An 18660-nucleotide genomic window follows, 5' to 3' on the forward strand; every position below is an offset into this window, starting at 1 on the left:
GGCCCTTCCGGCTCAATCCGTGGTGTCATACCTCACAGTCTGAGAGAGCTCCACACAGACCCACCCAAAGCCATTAACGTCCCATGGGTTTTCAATCACTCGGATGGATGTCCCTGGAGCCACCTGCATGCAATTGCCTTAAATCTCCATTAAAAGCACTAAAGTGAACTTTTTTTCCCTCCCTATTTTAAAATCAGATCTTTTCCCTCTGAATGAAACCATTCAAATTTAGGTTCATTTATAAGCAGAGCGTGTTGCTGAACTTAATCTAATCGAGACGCATTCCGTTAGATTTAAATACAAATTCACTTTGAGTTTACCGTCCCCGCCCCTCAGAATATAAAGATGAAGTGAGAGGCACATTAGCAGTGGAGAGAGGTCTCTTTGGGAAGGCAGCTGAAGAGGGATAGAGACCTAAGGTTAGCCATTTTCATTTATATTTAGCAGAGAGACGTCCCTTTGCTGGGGGCTGTGTGCTCACTTACTCTGCAGGCTACTGCCTCATCATCAGCTCCCAGTGTCCCAGAGCAAAGGCACTGAAGACACACACACGCACACACACTCACACACACGCACACACATACGGTCTGTGTGTGTGTCTGCATGTATGTGTGTGTCTGCATGTGTGTCCATGTGTCTGTGCGTGTGTGTGTGTCTGTGTGTGTGTGTGTCTGTGCGTGTGTGTGTGTGCGTGTGTGTGTGTGTGTGTGTGTGTGTGTGTGTGTGTGTGTGTGTGTGTGTGTGTGTGGTCTTGTTTTGTTTTTTGGTTAGCTGGTTTGCATTCAAGGGATGAGAATCTGGCACTGCAATGATTGACTCTGAAACCAGTTCAAGAGACACTTCATTATTGAAGAACTCAAACGCGGTCCCCCTACCCCCCCCCCCCCCCCCACCCCTCCCTCTTCAGGCTCCCTCTTGCCTGCCTGTTGACATGCAATTTTAAGTGGGCCTAAATTTAAACCTGATTCTGGCACCTGGATGTTGCTCAAAGAGGAAAGCGAATTTCTCCTCTCCGCTTTCATGATAAGAGGCCCTGTGTAGATCTGATGAAAGCACATCAGCCATTTATTTTTTTTGTATAGTTTATTTTCCCCGCTAGTGTTGTTATATGGTTATATGGTTTCAGCAGCACAAACAGGGAACTGTATCAAGCACAGTGGATGTAAGGGAGCGCGTTTGTGTCAGGACTGTTGGGGGGAAGGGTGCATCGTTTCGGAGAAGTGGCCTGCACTGTGAGAGAAGGATGGGGCATACTTGCTGTGGCACTCCGCACTGCCCTGATGTGGAAGGACATGAACAGAGAGTAAATTATGTAGCATTGCGCTCTACTTACTCTGACAGTTAGCCATTATGGGGATATGTCATGCATTGGTTTATAGCAGTGGCTTTATTTATTTATTTGTTTTTTTTTCTCAAAAAAATCCAAGTGAAATGTGAGAAGTCACACATTCATGTGTGCGCATACACACATGTAATCACATGGCTGAAAGTTGTCTATTAAGAGGCAAGCCACACCCACGTCCTATTTATTCCGACTGTCACAGCTTTCGTGGGTGAGTGCTCACTGGTGGGGTGTGTGAAGATGCTGCCTTGTTCCTGCAAATCAGATGCATTCTCTCTCATTCTCACTTATTTTGCCGAGATGTCAATCGTGTTCAAAATGATTATGCACTGCCAAGGAAACCACGCCTGCTCATTGTTGGAACCAGCCCTAAATAAACAGCACTATGACAGTATACCATCAAGTAGCCACGTTCTGGCTTTATAAAATGTTATTTTAGGTGACTTATGAATGTTAACAATGATGGTGGTGTCATTGTATTGATAATTCACAGGTGAAATTCCACTGTGTCTGCTATGTGGATGCACTGTTACATTTATTCATTACATATTTATTCTGTTAATAGCACTCCCTTGCATTCTCAGATTGCTTTGCTCAGATATCTAATACCAGTCAGTGGAATCACAGCCATGTTTTACAATCACAGTGTTAACCTTGGGCAGCCCATGCTCACTGAACTAATATCCATTTTTAAATGTTTTTTCCTCCCCCAGACAAACCTGTTCACTTCACGCCGGCCCAGCCTCCTGATGGTAAGTCCTCAGTGGGTTTTTCTACGCGTTTCATGCTGACCGAATCGCTTCTGTGCAGATAGATAGAGATCTCAGATGAGTCTGTGCGCTTTGAAGTCCCCCCGCCATCCCCACCCCCCCCCCTGCGCGCTTTTTAACCACCGCAATGCTGGGGTTTTAAGCATTCGGGAGACGCAGGGGAGAGCTGGGCTTTGATGTGGGGGGTGTTTGACAACTTGATTTGTCTTCAGTGAGGTTTCGGCATACTTACTGTGGCATCTTCTGCCTCATTTGATCCCTCATCTCGAACTTCACACCTCCCCCCAACCTGGCAGATGTGTGGGTGTGTATATATGTATGTATGCCGTACGTAGGGTGGGAGAGCAGTTACCTTTTATATATCACGCCACACCTATCACCCACGTGATTTTGTCAGCGTTCCCAAATATGAATGCCCAACAATTTGTGTGCTATTGTCTCGTGTTGTTGTTGTCGTCGAGCTCGGAGAGTCATTAATTAAACAGTGACGATTTATTGGCAAATGGTGAATCTCTGCACACTTTAATTGGGGGGGGAACAGCTGGTTTCTGGCGCCGTTATGAATATTTATATGGCGGCACATGAAACAGAGCGGAGCGATGCGAGGCTGCTGATGGCGGAAACGGCGGAGTTTTCCCGAGCGCCGGGGGTGCCTTCGCTCAGCTGTCCTTGTGGGCAGACGGGCGCGGGTTTTTGCGTTTCAAAAAACAATAAGAACGGCTAATTATGATCCGCGCCTAGCCGCGGGAGCCACAGGCTGGCGGTGCTGTAACGGGGAGGCCCCGGCCGGGGCCCAGCGTCCGATAATCCCGTTCCGGAAGACTCCGCATCACCCCCGGAGCAGGAGCCGTGGAAAATGCAGAATATCTTTATCGCCAATATTGTGTTTCTCTCTCTTCCTCTGCAGCATAACAATAAATACTGTTTCACTGAGGGGAAACAGACTGGCTTCAGAGGCTGGGTAATTATGTTTGATGGGAGCAGAGGCGGTCCCATGCTTTATGAGAAATCACATTTGTTGTGTTTGCAGAAGAGGCCGCCATTTATTGTCACAATAACACAAAATGCATGTGTATTACGCATACTCTAACAGTTAATTTTTAAAAAGATGCTTTTTGAATATTTCTTTCTGCCCCATGGTATTACTGTTATCGTAATACATTGTTATTGCTTAAGTCCAGTGCTGTCAGTAATCAATAGTGTGCTTGACCGTAACGTATAGTATAGTATTTTACTGCCATAACACTATTTTTCAAAACTATATATCCACTTTTGTAACCAGCTGAGAAGATCAATTAAGCAAAGTGTATACAAATGTACTCATTACGAAAGTAGCTAGTAGGAAACCAAATACTTGAAAACAACAAGGTACTGTATTGGCTGTACTTATTCTAATAAAATAAGGCAGAAGAGACACAGAACAAAGCTAGAAAGTAGTTATTTATTCATTTTTGCAGGTTATTAAGACAATTTTAAAGGCAATTCAAATGTGCACTCTTAACTCTCAGGGGGAAGAGTTTTGGAAGTTAAAGCTCTCTGATTTATTCCTGCTAAATGTGTTTCTGTTGAGCTTGTTGTACTGCGTTTTTCCCCGCACTTTCCAGACTTGACCCCAGCGTTGCTTAAACATAGACAGTGATGCAGCCACCATTTCATTTGCTCTCAGGCTGTGACATCAGCAACAGCGTACTGCTGGCAGGTGTTAGGCTACACAGCTGACCCTACCTGGGATGATTTGAGCAGAATCTCAAAATCAAAAGTGAGCATTGACAGAAGTTTTGAACTTATCTGAAAAATGTGGTAGGATTCAAATTGCGGCAATGTGTGGCTTACGACAGAGGTTTCCAGGAGCTCAAGGAGCACAGGGAGAACAGGCGTGATAGGCATGACTAGGACTAAGGAGGTGGTAGAAAATGTATCTTTATAATGCGTTTTTCAAGCAGAGCCAGAGGAAACAATCATGCCACCTGACGATCCCTGGCTCTTTTTTTTTTTTTTTTTGCAATCCAAGTTTAATGACGGAAGAGATTGCTTCGCTGACTTACATTCCTGAGGAGTAGGAGACTGCAGTTCAGGAGCTTCGTGGGGGAAAAGAGGAACTGAGGAGCACGCGTGAGGAATGAGGTGCTGTGATTGGAGCAGCACGCCTCTCTCCTCTCCTGGTGTTTTCCAAACTGCGGGCAATCGATCTCCCGGCTCATCTTCATCGTGTGTGGAAGCCACGCTTTCAAAAGGGGCCTCGCTTTGTTTCGGCTCAAGTAAACGGTTTTAAGAGGTGCGGACCTGTAATTATGTTTCCAATACTGTTATCGGTTTTCAGTCAGCTGCCAAGTTTCCGAAAATGAACACGGAGGCTTGGAGCATTTCCCAGGAGCTCCAGGCCCAAGTAGTCCTACAAGACCTGGGCTCATAGCATCTTCCTCACGTAAGGATGAGTCAGTCCGTCATTGTTCTGATTTGAAACAGCCCGTATGCTGAGCTTTAGTGTCTTATTACCTTTTGTGCTGTTGCAATGAATTATTTTTAATTTAGAGTTGTTCTTAGGTCCTTAGCTATCCCATTATAAAAGGGTTATGTGTGGAAGAGCCACGGAATCCACAAAATTGCCTCTGTGCTAAGGACAGCATTACTCTCTCCTAGAAACTAGATATTTAATTACAGAAAATCACTTGAGAACCTGAAGCAGAGTCTCCTTTTCAGCCAGCCAGCCACAGAGAAGCTGGATTACAGAAGACATTCATCTTGAAACGAAAGAGATAAATGAAAGTGCCGTTTCTGTGTTCAGAGGAAAAAAGGAGCTTTTGGAGAGGACAGCAGTGGTGGTTGAAGTTGGCGATTGTTCTCATAAAAAACGGGACACAAGTGTAGCATTTTTTTTTGGGGGGGGGGGGGACATGCATCTGTAATTAGCAGCAAAATCCCTCTTAATAAGAGCCATCTAATCATCATATGAAAACTGACAAAGTAACAAAGCACCCTCTAATTAGTGCTTCACTCAAATCTGAAGTCAGAGACCGTGCCATCCAAGGTTATTATTTGCTTTCTTGTCGGAATAATGAAACGTTTGTCCCGAATTTGTTTCTCATTGTCGAAAATGCCAGATTTCGTAACGTTAGGGGGCGAAAGTCTTAGCGGGGATTTGAAATGCGGTCAAGTAGACTTGGCAAGCTACAATCTCATTTCTCTGTGTTCTATTTCTCAAGAGACTTTAGATGTCAAATTAAATACTGCACCCCAACAGGAACTCAGGTCTTCTCCAATACTTGTCAATTCTTGGCTGTTCTTAGCTGCGACCGAGAGCTCAGACAAGAAGCAGGGCTATCGCAAGTACTGCTCTTGTCTCTCACCCACCTTAGAGCAGACAAAGAATAGAGTTTGCCCTCTTTTCCTTTGAAAATTCAATTTGAGGTTAGACTCTGTACATTTCCCCTGCGAATTCTGGGTGTGCCAGCAGTGTAACTGGTGTTTGAATTGATTAGGAGTGTTGTCTTGGGCCTCAGGTGTTGTTGGTGCTGGACTTTTGAATGTGTTGTCAAAACTTTTTTTTTTCCCTTCTTTTTTTTTTGCTTGACAATACATTCAGCACAACTCAACCCCCCCAGGAGAAGGTGGAAAAAAAAACAGTCCTCTGGTAATTTATTCGTTCCCCGCCGTGCTCTTGACAGTGAGACTAACCCAGAGAGGGGCAGAATTAATTATTGCTGGTCTTATCTTAATTAAATCTTTTCATGTCACAGATTTCACACAAAAGACCAAAAAAACTACCTCATCTTTTTTTTTTTTTTGATGCCAAGGATGGCACGCATCAAGATATCAAAGCTACCCCCTTGCACAGTGTTAAAGGATTAGCATTTGCTTAGGATACATTGAGGCGGCTTGTGCGGGCTCTGAGCTGTGTCTGACGTTATAAGGACAAACTTTGCTTTGCTCTGCACAGGTACATCCGAACCACACATGCCAACCCCCACCCCTCCCCACCCTCCAGTTCTCAGAGAAAGTGTTTCTTTGTAGTGTGCCAGAGCAGACGCGTGTGCTCGAGGTAGGCACTGGGATAATGTAAGCTCTCTTTTAAGCGTTGAAAAAAGGAGGAACAAATCCGGGGTGTTTTGACATTTTCCTGTCTTAAGTCATCACCGCGCCTGACGCTGCTTCTGCAGTACGCAGCGGGGAAGCTCAAAGCGCAGGATATTGATCCTGGGAGGTACAACGGAAAAAGAGAGGTTTCAGAAATGTGGGTCAAAAGATTTACAGACGGAAACTGGTTGAAGTGTCCGCGGCTCAGGTGATTTGTTCCCGGAGAGGGGGAAAATGGTTTCTGACATTCACTTCTGTTAAGATTTGTCACGGCTGAAGTCTTCACGAGCTTGCTAGGCAAGAGGCGCTACTAGGCCAGGAGAAGCCGTGTCAGAGTAGTCAAGAGTTTCCGCTCGGAACTGGAAGACATAGAAAGTAAGGCTTATGGCCTGAGGACTTTTTTCCCACTCCCACCCATCTTTTTTTTAGGGCTTAGTAGGACTAAGACCAAGTGTGTCTTAAAAGACTTTCCCTTAGCGTCACTTATGCCCCTAAGCCTAGAGGGAACAGCAGGATTAAGAACAGGGAAATCAACTACCTTGTCTTTTTTCGAATCAAGAGGTACCATCACCTTTTCTTCAGCTGACGCCAAACCAGCTAGCTAGTGTGTCATAGTACTCTGAGGGATTAGCGCACTGCTCATTAACGTCACTAACAGCAGTGTGTTCTGAGTCAAACTGTGGCGCGCATGAGATGCTAAACATTTAGCGCACGCAACGCATGTTTTTGCTTGTGTCGACGTGTGACAAGAATAAGTATGCCATACATTGAAGTGTGAAGAGTGTGTGTGTGTGTGTGTGTGTGTGTGTGTTTCTGCTTTGTGTTTCAAGTAAATACAGGTGAGAAAATGAGCAGTGATTCATTCAACTTTCCTAGCAGCAAGCGTGACGCACACATTTCAAAAACCCAACTTACTTGTGAACGAGAATGGAAGCACCCGTTCTGTCAGTTTTGCATCATCTTAACCGACTGTCTGCATTTTAGTGAGACGTGGTTATAACAGCAGGGCGAAAATGCCCTTGACGATCTGAAAAACATGTAGAATAACCCTGTGTTAATCCAGCCAGCCAACTATGCCAGGATGCCAGACTAGGCAATCTTAAAGTTTACATTTAATTTGTTTTTCTGTTACTTTTGAATGAAAATTTAAAATCTACTACTCACTAAGACTTGCATTCTCATTCTCATATTAAATGAGGGATTGATTTATTTCACATTAGTAGTAAGCACTTAAATAAGTTACATATTTATTACATTGTAATAAACAAAAACATTGTAATAACCATATACATTCATAACCATATACAACATAAACCTCAAGGATTGTGTTTTATTTAGGGTGATGCTGCCTCAGTTTACCGGATGTATTGTTTTCTAATATATTTGTATCAGATATAATTTATTGTTTTTTGTTATAAAAACAATTTTAAATGCAGAAGTAATGAAGGAATTTCAAATTATGCTTCATTTAAAAAATTGTTTTATTTTTGTCAAGTAAATATACCATTCATTCACCAGCTGAGATGTGGTACTCTGAATAATTGTGGTCTAACATGCCTTCTGTATTAAATTTGTTTACATAGTTTCATAGTCTATACACTATATAAATATAATTTATTTCTTGTTAAGTAATTCTTAATTTCAATTTCTTGTAAAGACCACACATTCATAAATCACCTTTGTAGTGATTTAGCAGTTCCCCACAAAACAATGGGCGGAAAATGTAGACATGACTCGAGTGTAATTTTGTTGGCAATTACAACCACAGTACTTTGTGGTCAAGTAAAAAAAAAAAAACTATGGAATGGCAAATTTAAGTTCAAGTGTCTTAATGTTCCAGTAAACTAACCACAGTTTAATAAGGCTGAGATTCCACTCAAAAGTGCATCTCATTAACACGGAGAGGGCTTTTTTCTTTGTTCCCTGTTCTGTTTGCTGGATTTCACCGATACACACAGCAGTAAGGAGAAGGTGGTTGCTAAAATACTCGCCTCATTAGCTCTGAGTTAGAGGAGATCCCTTCACTGTTTATTTTGTTTCCTGCTTTTGTGAGTGCTATTAAGCATTATATACTGTAAACAGGGCACCAGGCAGCCGAAATCATACGCTGCGCTTCAGTCTAAGTGCTAGTCCGTCATATCACTTTTTGACAATCTGCTTTGCCTTTCTGAGTGGCTGTGCTCCTCCCCTCTCTGTTCTGTTGAAGAATGCACTAAGTGCACCAGAAAATTCACTTCACAGAAGTAGCTGCATACTTAATGCTGCTCCACGGACCTTTGCATGTGTGCTGAGATCAAGTGTGTGCCCTCTAAAATCAGGAAACAAAAGAACAATTTGCCCTCATTGTACAAGTTTATTTCCCTTTTGAAGAGAGGGTTCAGCTTCAAGAGGCTACTTGATGCTGTTCAGGCACAGAAAACAGCAAATTGTCTCTTCTTTGCACAGAGGCACCACCAGCAGCTGCAGTGTTCTCTGCTTTCTCTGTCAAAATGGGCAGGCAGGCGGCAGTATGGTGTAGTTGGCAAGAGTAGGCGTTTGTAGCCGAAAGGTTAGGTTCAATTCCCAGGTCGGGCCGCTGCTGGTGTACCTGTGGGGCAAGGTGCTTAAACTGAATTGCCTTATTAAAACTCCAGCTGAAGAAACAGTGTAAGTTGCTTCGGATAAGAGCGTACCTGCGTAATGTGACGTGGCGGCTCTGTGAGGCAAAACTGTGTTACTGAGACGGAGCTGGTCACCGGCGCGGGGATGACGGAGTACTCAGGAGACTGGGATGCAGAGAGCTATAAATCTCAGCTCTAATGCCTCGTAGCCACAAAGTGGGGCTTTTCTTTTCTGCTTTGGGGGGGGGGGGGGGGGGTTGTTTACAGCCTCACATAGTGAAACCAGGGGAGAGACTCCCACTGCTGTTACAGTAACCTAAATCTATTAATACGGCGTCTGCGGGAGTCGGTGGAGAGCCGTGCATGTGCTGCATGCTCTCACAGCACCTGCCCCGCGCTCCCAGGCACCCTGAAGGATTTCGGCTCATCCTGATCTAATTTGTATTGTTTCCCTGACTTCCCCGTAATGGCTGGTTTGACATGTGTGCTCCGCGCTGCCGCACACAATTATGACAAGGTGCTTAGGCTGGTAAAGGAGGCTTGCAGCCAAAAGTCTATTGACACCATTTTACCGGGGGGGGGAGGGGGGGAGGGGGGGCATTGGAGAAGCAGCTGCCACAAACCAGTGGTTTTCCGAAGTGACACTGATGTATGTGTGTGCTTTTATTGTGCGCGTGCGTGTGTGTGTGTGTGCGTGCGTGCATGCGTGCATGCATCCGTGCATGTGTGTGGTTCTTTTGTGCGTGTGGGGGTCAGTTCATGTGTGTGTGGATGGACTTGAGGAACGCAATATATACTGATGCGGTTTCCATTTTTTAATGAGTTTGATGGTGCTGGAAGGCTCCTGGCAGAATCCCAAGATGATGAAATCTGAGAGAGAGCGAGAGAGAGAGAGAGAAAGAGAGCGAGAGAGAGAGTGAGAAAAGAGGAGGAAGGGGGAAGACACAAAGACTGACGGAGAGCTGGAGGAGAGATGTTGAAATCAGCTGGATTTGTGCGGTATTTTTTTTTTAGCGGTTTAATGATATACCTTGTATTCTCTAATTGAAAGAGAACAAATAGAAGCTGTTTTGTATGCAGTCGCACCGGTGCCACTCCGGAGAACCTTGCATCTGTCCTATTTGCATAATGAAAGCGATTGTAGGTGTCGGAAGATGAGGGGGCTGGCAGGCGGAAAGGTGGACTTGGAAGGGAATTTTAACGCACTCCGCCAAGTTTATATTTTCTCCCCAGGAAGAAAGAAAGAAAAAAAAAAAAACAACATTGTCTTCCTCAGTCCATAAGTAATGTCTCTACAGTGTAATGGATGTAAGACCAGGCCGCCACTGCTCAGAGAGGCTTCTCGGCGGTCGTTGGGTGCGTTTGCAGGTGTGGATTGATCACGGCGCTGTTGTAGGTCAGATCCCGCCAGAAACCTGTCGGTCAATGTTTTAGTCTTCTTTAATATTTGTCATTTTTTGCAGTGAGTGCTGGCCTGGGCTTTGTCTCCAGGTTGTGATGTAGAGGGGTAATCCCAGCTGAATTCTCACAGATATTCTGTTTAAAGAGTAAGCAGCAGAACTCTAAGCAAACTGAGGGCTGGGCTCTCTGGTGACGATAACCGCGGTCACCTCACACCACACAAGAGTCCGCCTACAGAGCGTGACAGTTCTCTACGGACAACAGAAGTGCAGAAATGAAGGCTTTCAGATTTGCTCTAAGCCCACCCCCCAACTCCCTGCCCTCCACAGCGTGTACGCAGAGCACAAAGCCTGATTCCTGTCCGTTAATTCCGGCTGACCTCTCCACCCACAGAGCTGCGGGGTAGGGGTGGGGGGTGAGCTTGATCAGACAAATCGGGATATCAGTGGGTCCGGCGATAATGAGCTCATCTGAGGTCCTGTAGGTGTGATCCGAGCAGCAAAAAAAAAGCCCCTCACAGACCTCCCAGAGCTGGGGCTTAGCACCACAGGATACCGAATGGGCTCCACGGTGTGGAATAATGAGAAGTAATTACACTTTTTCCCAGTGCCCAGAAAATACCTGACGCTAACCAAAGGCTTCCATAGAGACAGAACTTCTTAGAATTTACACTGTTTTTCATGTTTGGGCACGTAAGGAGCAACCAAAAGATGTCCCTCTGAACAGATGGCGCTACGATCATTTAATGCGTGTGTCTTATTAGAACTTGAAGAAAACTTAAATAACAACAAACAAGAAATATCTGAAAACGAATCCCAGGCACAACATTTAAACACGCCAGGCACACATCCAGTTAATTGCTCTTGCGAGGCAGACTAATAAATTCTCAGCACATCCAGACGGACGCTTACCCTGAATGTTCCCTCAGAGTTGCCCTAGGTGTGACGGCTGCACTGTAGACCAACGGAGATGAATAATTCTAACTGCTGAAAGGCTCCTCTGCTCTGGGTAAAGGTGCCTCACCGGTGGAGTTATATATTAAATGTACCAATGTCACATCCTCTGTAAGGTTGCTGGCAAGTTTTTGTGAATTTCTGTTGCCGGGGCCGATTCAAAGTGTAGGATTTTTTTGTCATTCCATGCTTTGGTGCTCTGTCTCTCCTTCTCACTGCTTACAGTCTTCCCATCCCTCTATCCAGCAGCACCCCGCCCCCCCCCCCCCCCCCCCCCCCACCTTCCGTCAACCCTCTCTCTCCAGCTCCCCCCCGTCTACCTCCCAGCTCTTGCTGTGCTCTTTGAAGGCCTGTCTGCCTCAGGCAGGGTATTAGCCGTGGCGTTGTGGGGCGTGTGTCTGTGTGACCGCTTGAGCAGTCTGGTGTGCGGTAAATGGTGCAGTCAGATGTATAGCCGCTCAGTTTACCCTGTGCCATGAAGAGTGTTGGCCTGGGGGGGGGGGGGGGGTTGGGGGGGAGGGTTATCCGTGTCCCTGCCCCCCCCCACGTCCAGTGCTCTGCCGAAGGACTCTGACAGTTTCTCTACCGGCTGTGCTTCTTAAGTCTATGAGCTGTCAGTGGCGCCTGACTGTGGAGCATGCATCACACTCGCAGAAACACTCCTTTGAATCCCGCCGTCCTTTAATCCCAGCACAAAGGCTTACCTCTTTTTCACATTCCTCTGCCATACACCGGCCCTTATGGCTGTGTATAAATATGAACTTTAACGCTTTATATCGTATCGTAAACCGTGGAGAAATCCTCTTTTGCACAGCCAAGTCTAAGCAAAGAATTATGGGAAAATCCCCGAGAAAATTGTCAGGCTTCCTTGCTGATTTACAGTGGGAGGCATTCATGGGTATGCCTCTTGATGTTTTACATACTCCTTAACTCCTTTAAAAAATATATCTTCATGCAATTGTTTTTCTCACAATTCAAATATATGTGCCCGCAAGGAGAGGGGTACTGGCGTGCGTTTGTATGTGTGTACGTGCATGAGAAACGGAAGGAATCATTTGCGCTGGTTCACCTGTTATTTTGCAATCATCTAAGCATAAAGTGTCCCCTGACAAAGGATGTTTGGATGTATTCATCTGCTCTGTCAGTGGCTTCTTTTATCAGCAAAATGGGATTTTCAAAACCAAGCTTGCCACCTTTTATTTTTCATCCTTGTGTGGAGTTTAGGTAGATAGATTTCTTTAGAAAGGTACAGCGTGGATATAAAGCACACGTGAAGCTAGCGCTGTGTTGTGCTTTTTGATGTTGTCCAGGTGGTTGGATGATAAGGCAAAATAGTATGTTCATGGAAGCAAAAAGCAGAGAATATGAGGTGTATGACTTTTGCAGGTGTTGCCCAGGTGTGATTGTCCAATTACATTTTTTTGAATATAGATTAGCTGATTACATTCACTGTTATAATTTTCTGTTTTCTTTTACTGTTTTATTGTTTTGTTTTTTCTTGGCAGGAAAATAAAACATGTCCCCTGTTTACCTGCAAAAGGCTATAGTACAAATGTATGCATTTATTTATTTATGTACACACAAATACATAAACATGTATAATATATACTTTGTATTTTATATATTAATAGATGGGTAGATAGATGTGTGTGTGTGTGTGTGTGTGTGTGTGTGTGTGTGTTTGTGTGTACTTGTAGATCATAATCCTAAATCCTATTCCTGACATTCATAGTTTATATTACTGAGTGATATCAAATAAACTGAAAAGGTCAGGTTGACTGTTTCCAAATGAACATTTGAGTGAAATTATCAGATGCAGAGGCACAGTCCCCCGTTGCTGAGGAGATAATCCTTGCCGCACTGAAGGAAGACTCTCAAAACAAACAGCACCACCTGCAGGAACTTGCACAGGGGGGAGTCTAGTCTTCTGTTAGTGGTGTCTGCTCACTCTACCTGTCAGTGTAGCAGCAGGTGTCAGGTGGAAGGGGCATTAGAGAATTCCTCCAACTGCAGGGTATCCCATAACCAGGATCGTTACATTACATGACATTACATGTAATGCAATGTAATGTTATTATTGTCATTTAGCATGCAGTCTTATCCAGAGCAATTTACCCAGGTTACAATGTTTACATGTTATCCATTTATACAGCTGGATATTTAATGAGGCAGTTGCGGGTTAAGTACCTTGCCCAAGGGTACAACCGCAGTGCCCCAGTGGGGAATCAAACCAGCAGGAGCCCTGCTGCTTAAGAGTAATTAAAGTCTGTATGAAGAAGCTGTCCCCAGAGCACAGAAAAGTTGCACAGGCTCTTTAGAACACTTTCACTGTTTCACTGCTTCTTCTGTTTGTCTTCAGCCCGACTCGATTGAGAAACAAAACATTTAGAAACACGGGAGATCGTCCTCCTTTTCGCTGTGGCGTACACACCCGCGCATCACTGAGCCGGTGTTCATTCAGACACGGTATTCTGTATTTTTCACTGTCGGTGGGGAGGGGCTAAAATTGGGGGCGGGGAGGATGGTGTGAATTCCTCACAGAGAACAGGATTATGTGTCGGGATCACCATATGTTCCAAAGCCCCAGGTGATGGCTGCAAAACAGGAAGTGACACCTTATTAATCATCAAACTCCTACGTGTTGGTACTCTACTAATCTGTCACATGGGTATATTCATTAATACAGGATTACGGGAATCAACAAACAGGAAACATTGTAGCACATCTTTAAAATGAGAATCCTTCATTTGAATCCAGGGGTTTTTTCTTATTTGTTTCATCAGTGTGGTTACGCTGTCATTAATATAATGAATAATCAACTTTCATCAACAATTTAAATTCTGAATGGGTGAAGGGTCAAGATATTTGTTGTTGTGAACAAACGAGACTGTTCTGCCTGCAAATACTGGTGTCTTGATCTGTTCCGTTGGCTGATCTGTCTTTTGAGTTTGTATTTGATATGAATAAACTGTTTCTAAAGGCATGACTTTATTAAGTGCAGACAAGCAGGAACCTTTCAGTAAGCCTGATCAAACTTGAATGGTGAAGATTAAAGGAGTGAAAGTTTTATTCAGTCAGAGGACATGGCAGCCAAAATCTGTTCTGCAAGGTGACCTCAGCCTGTAAACAAGAACTCATTTCCTCTCCTTTTTTCAGACTTAATTTGGTGTGATACCCAAGATTTAGGAGCCAATTTGCAAGTTTTTGACAGCAATATGATTATTAATATTACTCATATGAGAGCCCTTCAGCTCCTCGGGTGCTGTCATCTCATTTTCCCTCTCTTTTTTTTTCTAAGTGACTTTTGAAAGGCAGATTCGATCCTCAGTTCTGGGTGTTTAATGACTGCTGTAATGACATCTCCCTCCAGAACTGTGTGACACACCCGCGATCATCATCATTTGCAGACAACAGGGTAGCAACACAGCTGACGGTGCCCTGCTCTGCAGCTGTTTAATGGCCCAGAGGCCGTGTCGGGTCAGGGGCTACACCCTCCCCTCTTCGCGCATTGTAGTGGTGAGCGATCGTGGTTAGGGCGACCGCAGTGACCACATTCTCATCATTTCGCATTTCCCAGAAGTGAAATAACGGTTTGATGGCCACTGTAATAGATGTTTATTCCAATGTTTTATGGCCGCAGGGAGGGTGTTGTGGAATTTGCTTTGTTGCGTTTTTTTAGTGCTAGCTTTTCTGTAATGTTTCTGCAACATTTTCTGTAGTGTTCCTTGTGAGCCCTCACCCAGAACCTCAGTATCTCCCTGGCAGAATCAGAAGCATATTCAAGCCCTTTGGAAGCTGGTTGTCCCCCTGCAGGGTTTCTGCTAGAGCCGCCTTTCATTTGGTTTCTAATCACATCTGGGGAAACTTAGGGGTTCCAGCACGCTCTTTTGGCTTTGTAGTTACAACTATGATGTGGAGAAATGCCTGTGACCCTGGAGGACTCGCAGCCCTCAATCCTATCTCATGAAGAGTCTGATGAGTCACAGAAGTGCAAGATGTCTCACGCAAGCATGATCTGACTGAAGTGGTTGCATCAGCGCTTTACATCATTTGCCAGTGATGTCGCCTTCATCATCCAATCCACTTTAATTCCCGTTGTTTTAATTAGAGACAAAGGAAGAGCGATGCAAAAAATAATAATAATAAATCAGAGATGCTCAAATCAGAAAGTGGAGAGCTCATGATCAGGAGAGAGAGGATAGCGCTGGTGTTAAGGGGAGTGAATCCAAGAAGCTAATTATTACTTTGTGTTAGCATTTATCGAGGACAGGAGAGAGAGAGAAGGACACGCAAACACATACTCACACATCCTTCACGAGGAGTGGGAGGAAGGCCCAGAACAGATGGTGTGGTATTGTTATCGCCCACAGAATAAGGGCTGCTTGCAGTACCTGTCTCTGTTGGATTAGTGTTGTCTGAAATGGGCCCTGACAGTAATCCATAAAAAAATCACATTAATGTAAATGTCAGACAAAGGCTAAATATAAGAGAAACACCAGGAATACTTCGAGAAGGATGGAAACCCTCTAGATGCTCATTGCTTCACAACTTGTGGGAAATGGAGTAACCATAAATTGAGTATTTAGACAGAAGAGGTACTGCTGATGTTTATCAATAAACACTAAATACAACACACAGTAACATTATAACAAAATACAACACACAACAACGTTATAACTAAATACAACACACAATAACATTATAACTAAATAAAACACACAATAACATTATGACTAAATAAAACACACAATAACATTATAACTTAATAAAACACAATAACATTATAAGCACTTACTCCCAGGCCATAGACCTAGTGGTTTGGTAAACTGTGTCTGTATGACTGTATGTGTCATTCAGTTATTCAGCTTGATATAAGTTCAAAACATATGCATTTTAAAATCCCCTGCATGGAATATATGAAATATGCTCTCAAGAGCATCCATATTGTCATAAAATAATCATTTTATTTAATGTGCTTCTTTTCACCATCACTGTCTCCAGATTGAGGACCCCCCCACCCCCCACCCCCCACCACCTGCTGGTGCTTAAAACCATTTCTAATTTTTTTCCCCCAGAGTGCCATTATGTCAACGAGTCGTTTAAAAGGAGGGTTTGATTGAATAAATAAAAGTGCACGGTGCGTTGTCTTATGAATATGTATGCCTGTTTCACCCGCCCCTTTTCCCCTGTCCGTCGAGTCAGAGAGCACAGATGAGACCCAGCTGGAGCCCGGAAAAGACCCGGGCAAGTCGCCATGGCAACCCGCGCCCCCGAAACCACTCATGCACAATTCATGCTGACCTTTCTCCCTCTCCGGCACGGACCTGTGGATGGTGTGGTATCACGATACCCCCCCAACCCCCCCCACCCCTCTGACCCAGACGCTCATCCCGTGCTCGTAGGCCCCACTCCAGCCCCGTTTTCCATTGTCACTGGTGGGTGGGGGGGGGGGTGAAAACAGGTCTGCATCAGAGTGGAGCAAGCCTGATGGAAAATAACCCCTTTTGTGAGAGCGAGAGAGAGAGAGAGGTGGAGATAATTGGGTCCGACACACTGATCTGTCATCCCTCACACATGCGGCGTGACAAATAATTCTGAACTCCTGCATCCCCAAACCCCAGAGACAGCTGCTGCTCCCTCCACCACCACCAAAAAAATAAATATCACACGGCAAGAATATTTCTAAGAGCTCATCACTGAAGTGCCTGTACTCAGAGATTCATCTAAAATGCACCACTTTATATAGCCATTCAGGTATTAACATTTATTACGAGGGACCTTTTTTTCTCCACTGTCAGTTATTTATATGCTTTTAGGCCCATTAATCATTGAACGCGGTCAAAATGGCCTATTCAAGCACACTTTATAAAGCTAGGCGGTGAATGCTTCATTCTCATGCGCAGTCTTGAATTGAAACGTTGGTGTAATCCGCTGCGGGTCAGATCGCCGCGAGACTATTCACACAGGGCAATTCATTTATCTCATTATCGTGAAAATTTTTTCCCCGCTGGTCGCTGAGCATAATACGGCTGCTTTATCAGGGACCAGTTTGTTTCATTTTTCATAATTACTGTAGCACAATATTGGAGAAGGGAGGGGGAGTTTAGTCAGTGGGGGAGAAATCTTGTCTGGTGCCGTGTGTTGCGCTCTCCCCATCCCTCGCTGGAACAGAACCGAACATGCTGAACGAGCTGGATGGACTGCTTGGAATATTCACCATATGTGGCACCGTGGGTGGCAGTGTAGAGTAGTGGTAAGGAGCAGGGCTTGTAACCGAAAGGTTGCTGGTTCAATGCCCCACTGGGGCACTGCTGGACTCTTGGGGAAGGTACTTACCCCAGATTTTCCTCAGTAAATATCCAGATGAATAAATGGTTAACATGTAAAATTGTAACCTATGTATGTCGCGCTGGATAAGGGTGTATGCTAAATGATATTTATATAACGTAATGTGTCTCCAGTAGATGCAGTGCACTGGATCTTCTCCTCCTCACTGTTCCAGATGCAGGGGGGATGAGTATGAGATGTCTACACTCCATGTATTAGCGATTCTCTGATAAATATTACTCTCACTACTCAGCTCATGTTGTGAAGTGGGACAAGCTCAGATACACTGTTAGGATTAAAGATCTTGTCAGAACAGGGGATGGCACTTCGTAAAGCATGACTCTTTTCTTTTCCTTTACTGTGAGTCTGCCCCCGTCACCTTACAAGCCATTACACTGAGGGCTGAGGGACCAGGGTCTTCACAGGGGTAAAGTGCATTCTTGTTGCAGCGGTTCTTTGAAAATGAAAAACTGACTGTGTTACGGTGGCCACCAAGAAAACAACTGTCAGCTTTCGCAGAAAGTGACCTTCCTGAATTTGATACCACTGGGATAATACCTTTTGAACGCTGATATTTGAGAAGAGACTAAAGACCTTAAGAGGAAGAGAATGTGCTGGGAAGTCCAAGAAGCTCCCCATAGGCCCTTAAACAACCCTCAGTATTGAATATCTAAAGGGAATCCCATAGCACATATGTGACCAATGTATGATGGTGGTGATTGTGTCATTACAGTGCATTTCATGACATTATTGGCATTTAGCAGATGCTGCAATCCAGAGTGACTTACACAAGTTACAATTTTTTACATGTTATCCCTTTATACAGTTGGATATTTACTGAGGCAATTCTGGGTTAACGACCTTGCCCAAGGGTACAGCAGCAGCGGCATCAAACCAGCGACCTTTCGGTTATGAGCCCTGCTCCTTACCGCTACGCTACGCTGCTACCCCAGTGATTAGTGAGGATCAATGGGATAGATCACTTTGGCTCTGGTATGTGGTGCATGTCACCATCCCAAACAGTGCCCTAGAGGGGTTCCACCAGCCCTCTGCTTTTTACCAGCTGTGACCCTGGTTCGGATTTCTTCTGCACTTCACACAGGAGTGATGGAGTCGTCTTCCACCTCATCTGCCCCCGAGGAGGAGACCTTTTCTCCAGAAATTTGGCGATGAAAGGCAACTCCGTCATTATA

General features: G+C 44.6%; 1 protein-coding gene across 1 annotated transcript in view; it reads left to right on the forward strand.

Moving 5' to 3' along the window:
• agrn (agrin) overlaps nucleotides 1-18660 on the forward strand; it is a 202387-nt gene that overhangs the window by 95127 nt on the left and 88600 nt on the right. The window contains exon 3 of the mRNA XM_036533356.1: nucleotides 2056-2094. Coding sequence (XP_036389249.1) covers nucleotides 2056-2094 — 39 coding nt within the window. The remainder of the gene's footprint in view (nucleotides 1-2055; nucleotides 2095-18660) is intronic.

This window comes from Megalops cyprinoides, chromosome 7 (genome assembly GCF_013368585.1).
Source record: "Megalops cyprinoides isolate fMegCyp1 chromosome 7, fMegCyp1.pri, whole genome shotgun sequence".
NCBI classification, from domain to species: Eukaryota; Metazoa; Chordata; class Actinopteri; order Elopiformes; family Megalopidae; genus Megalops; species Megalops cyprinoides.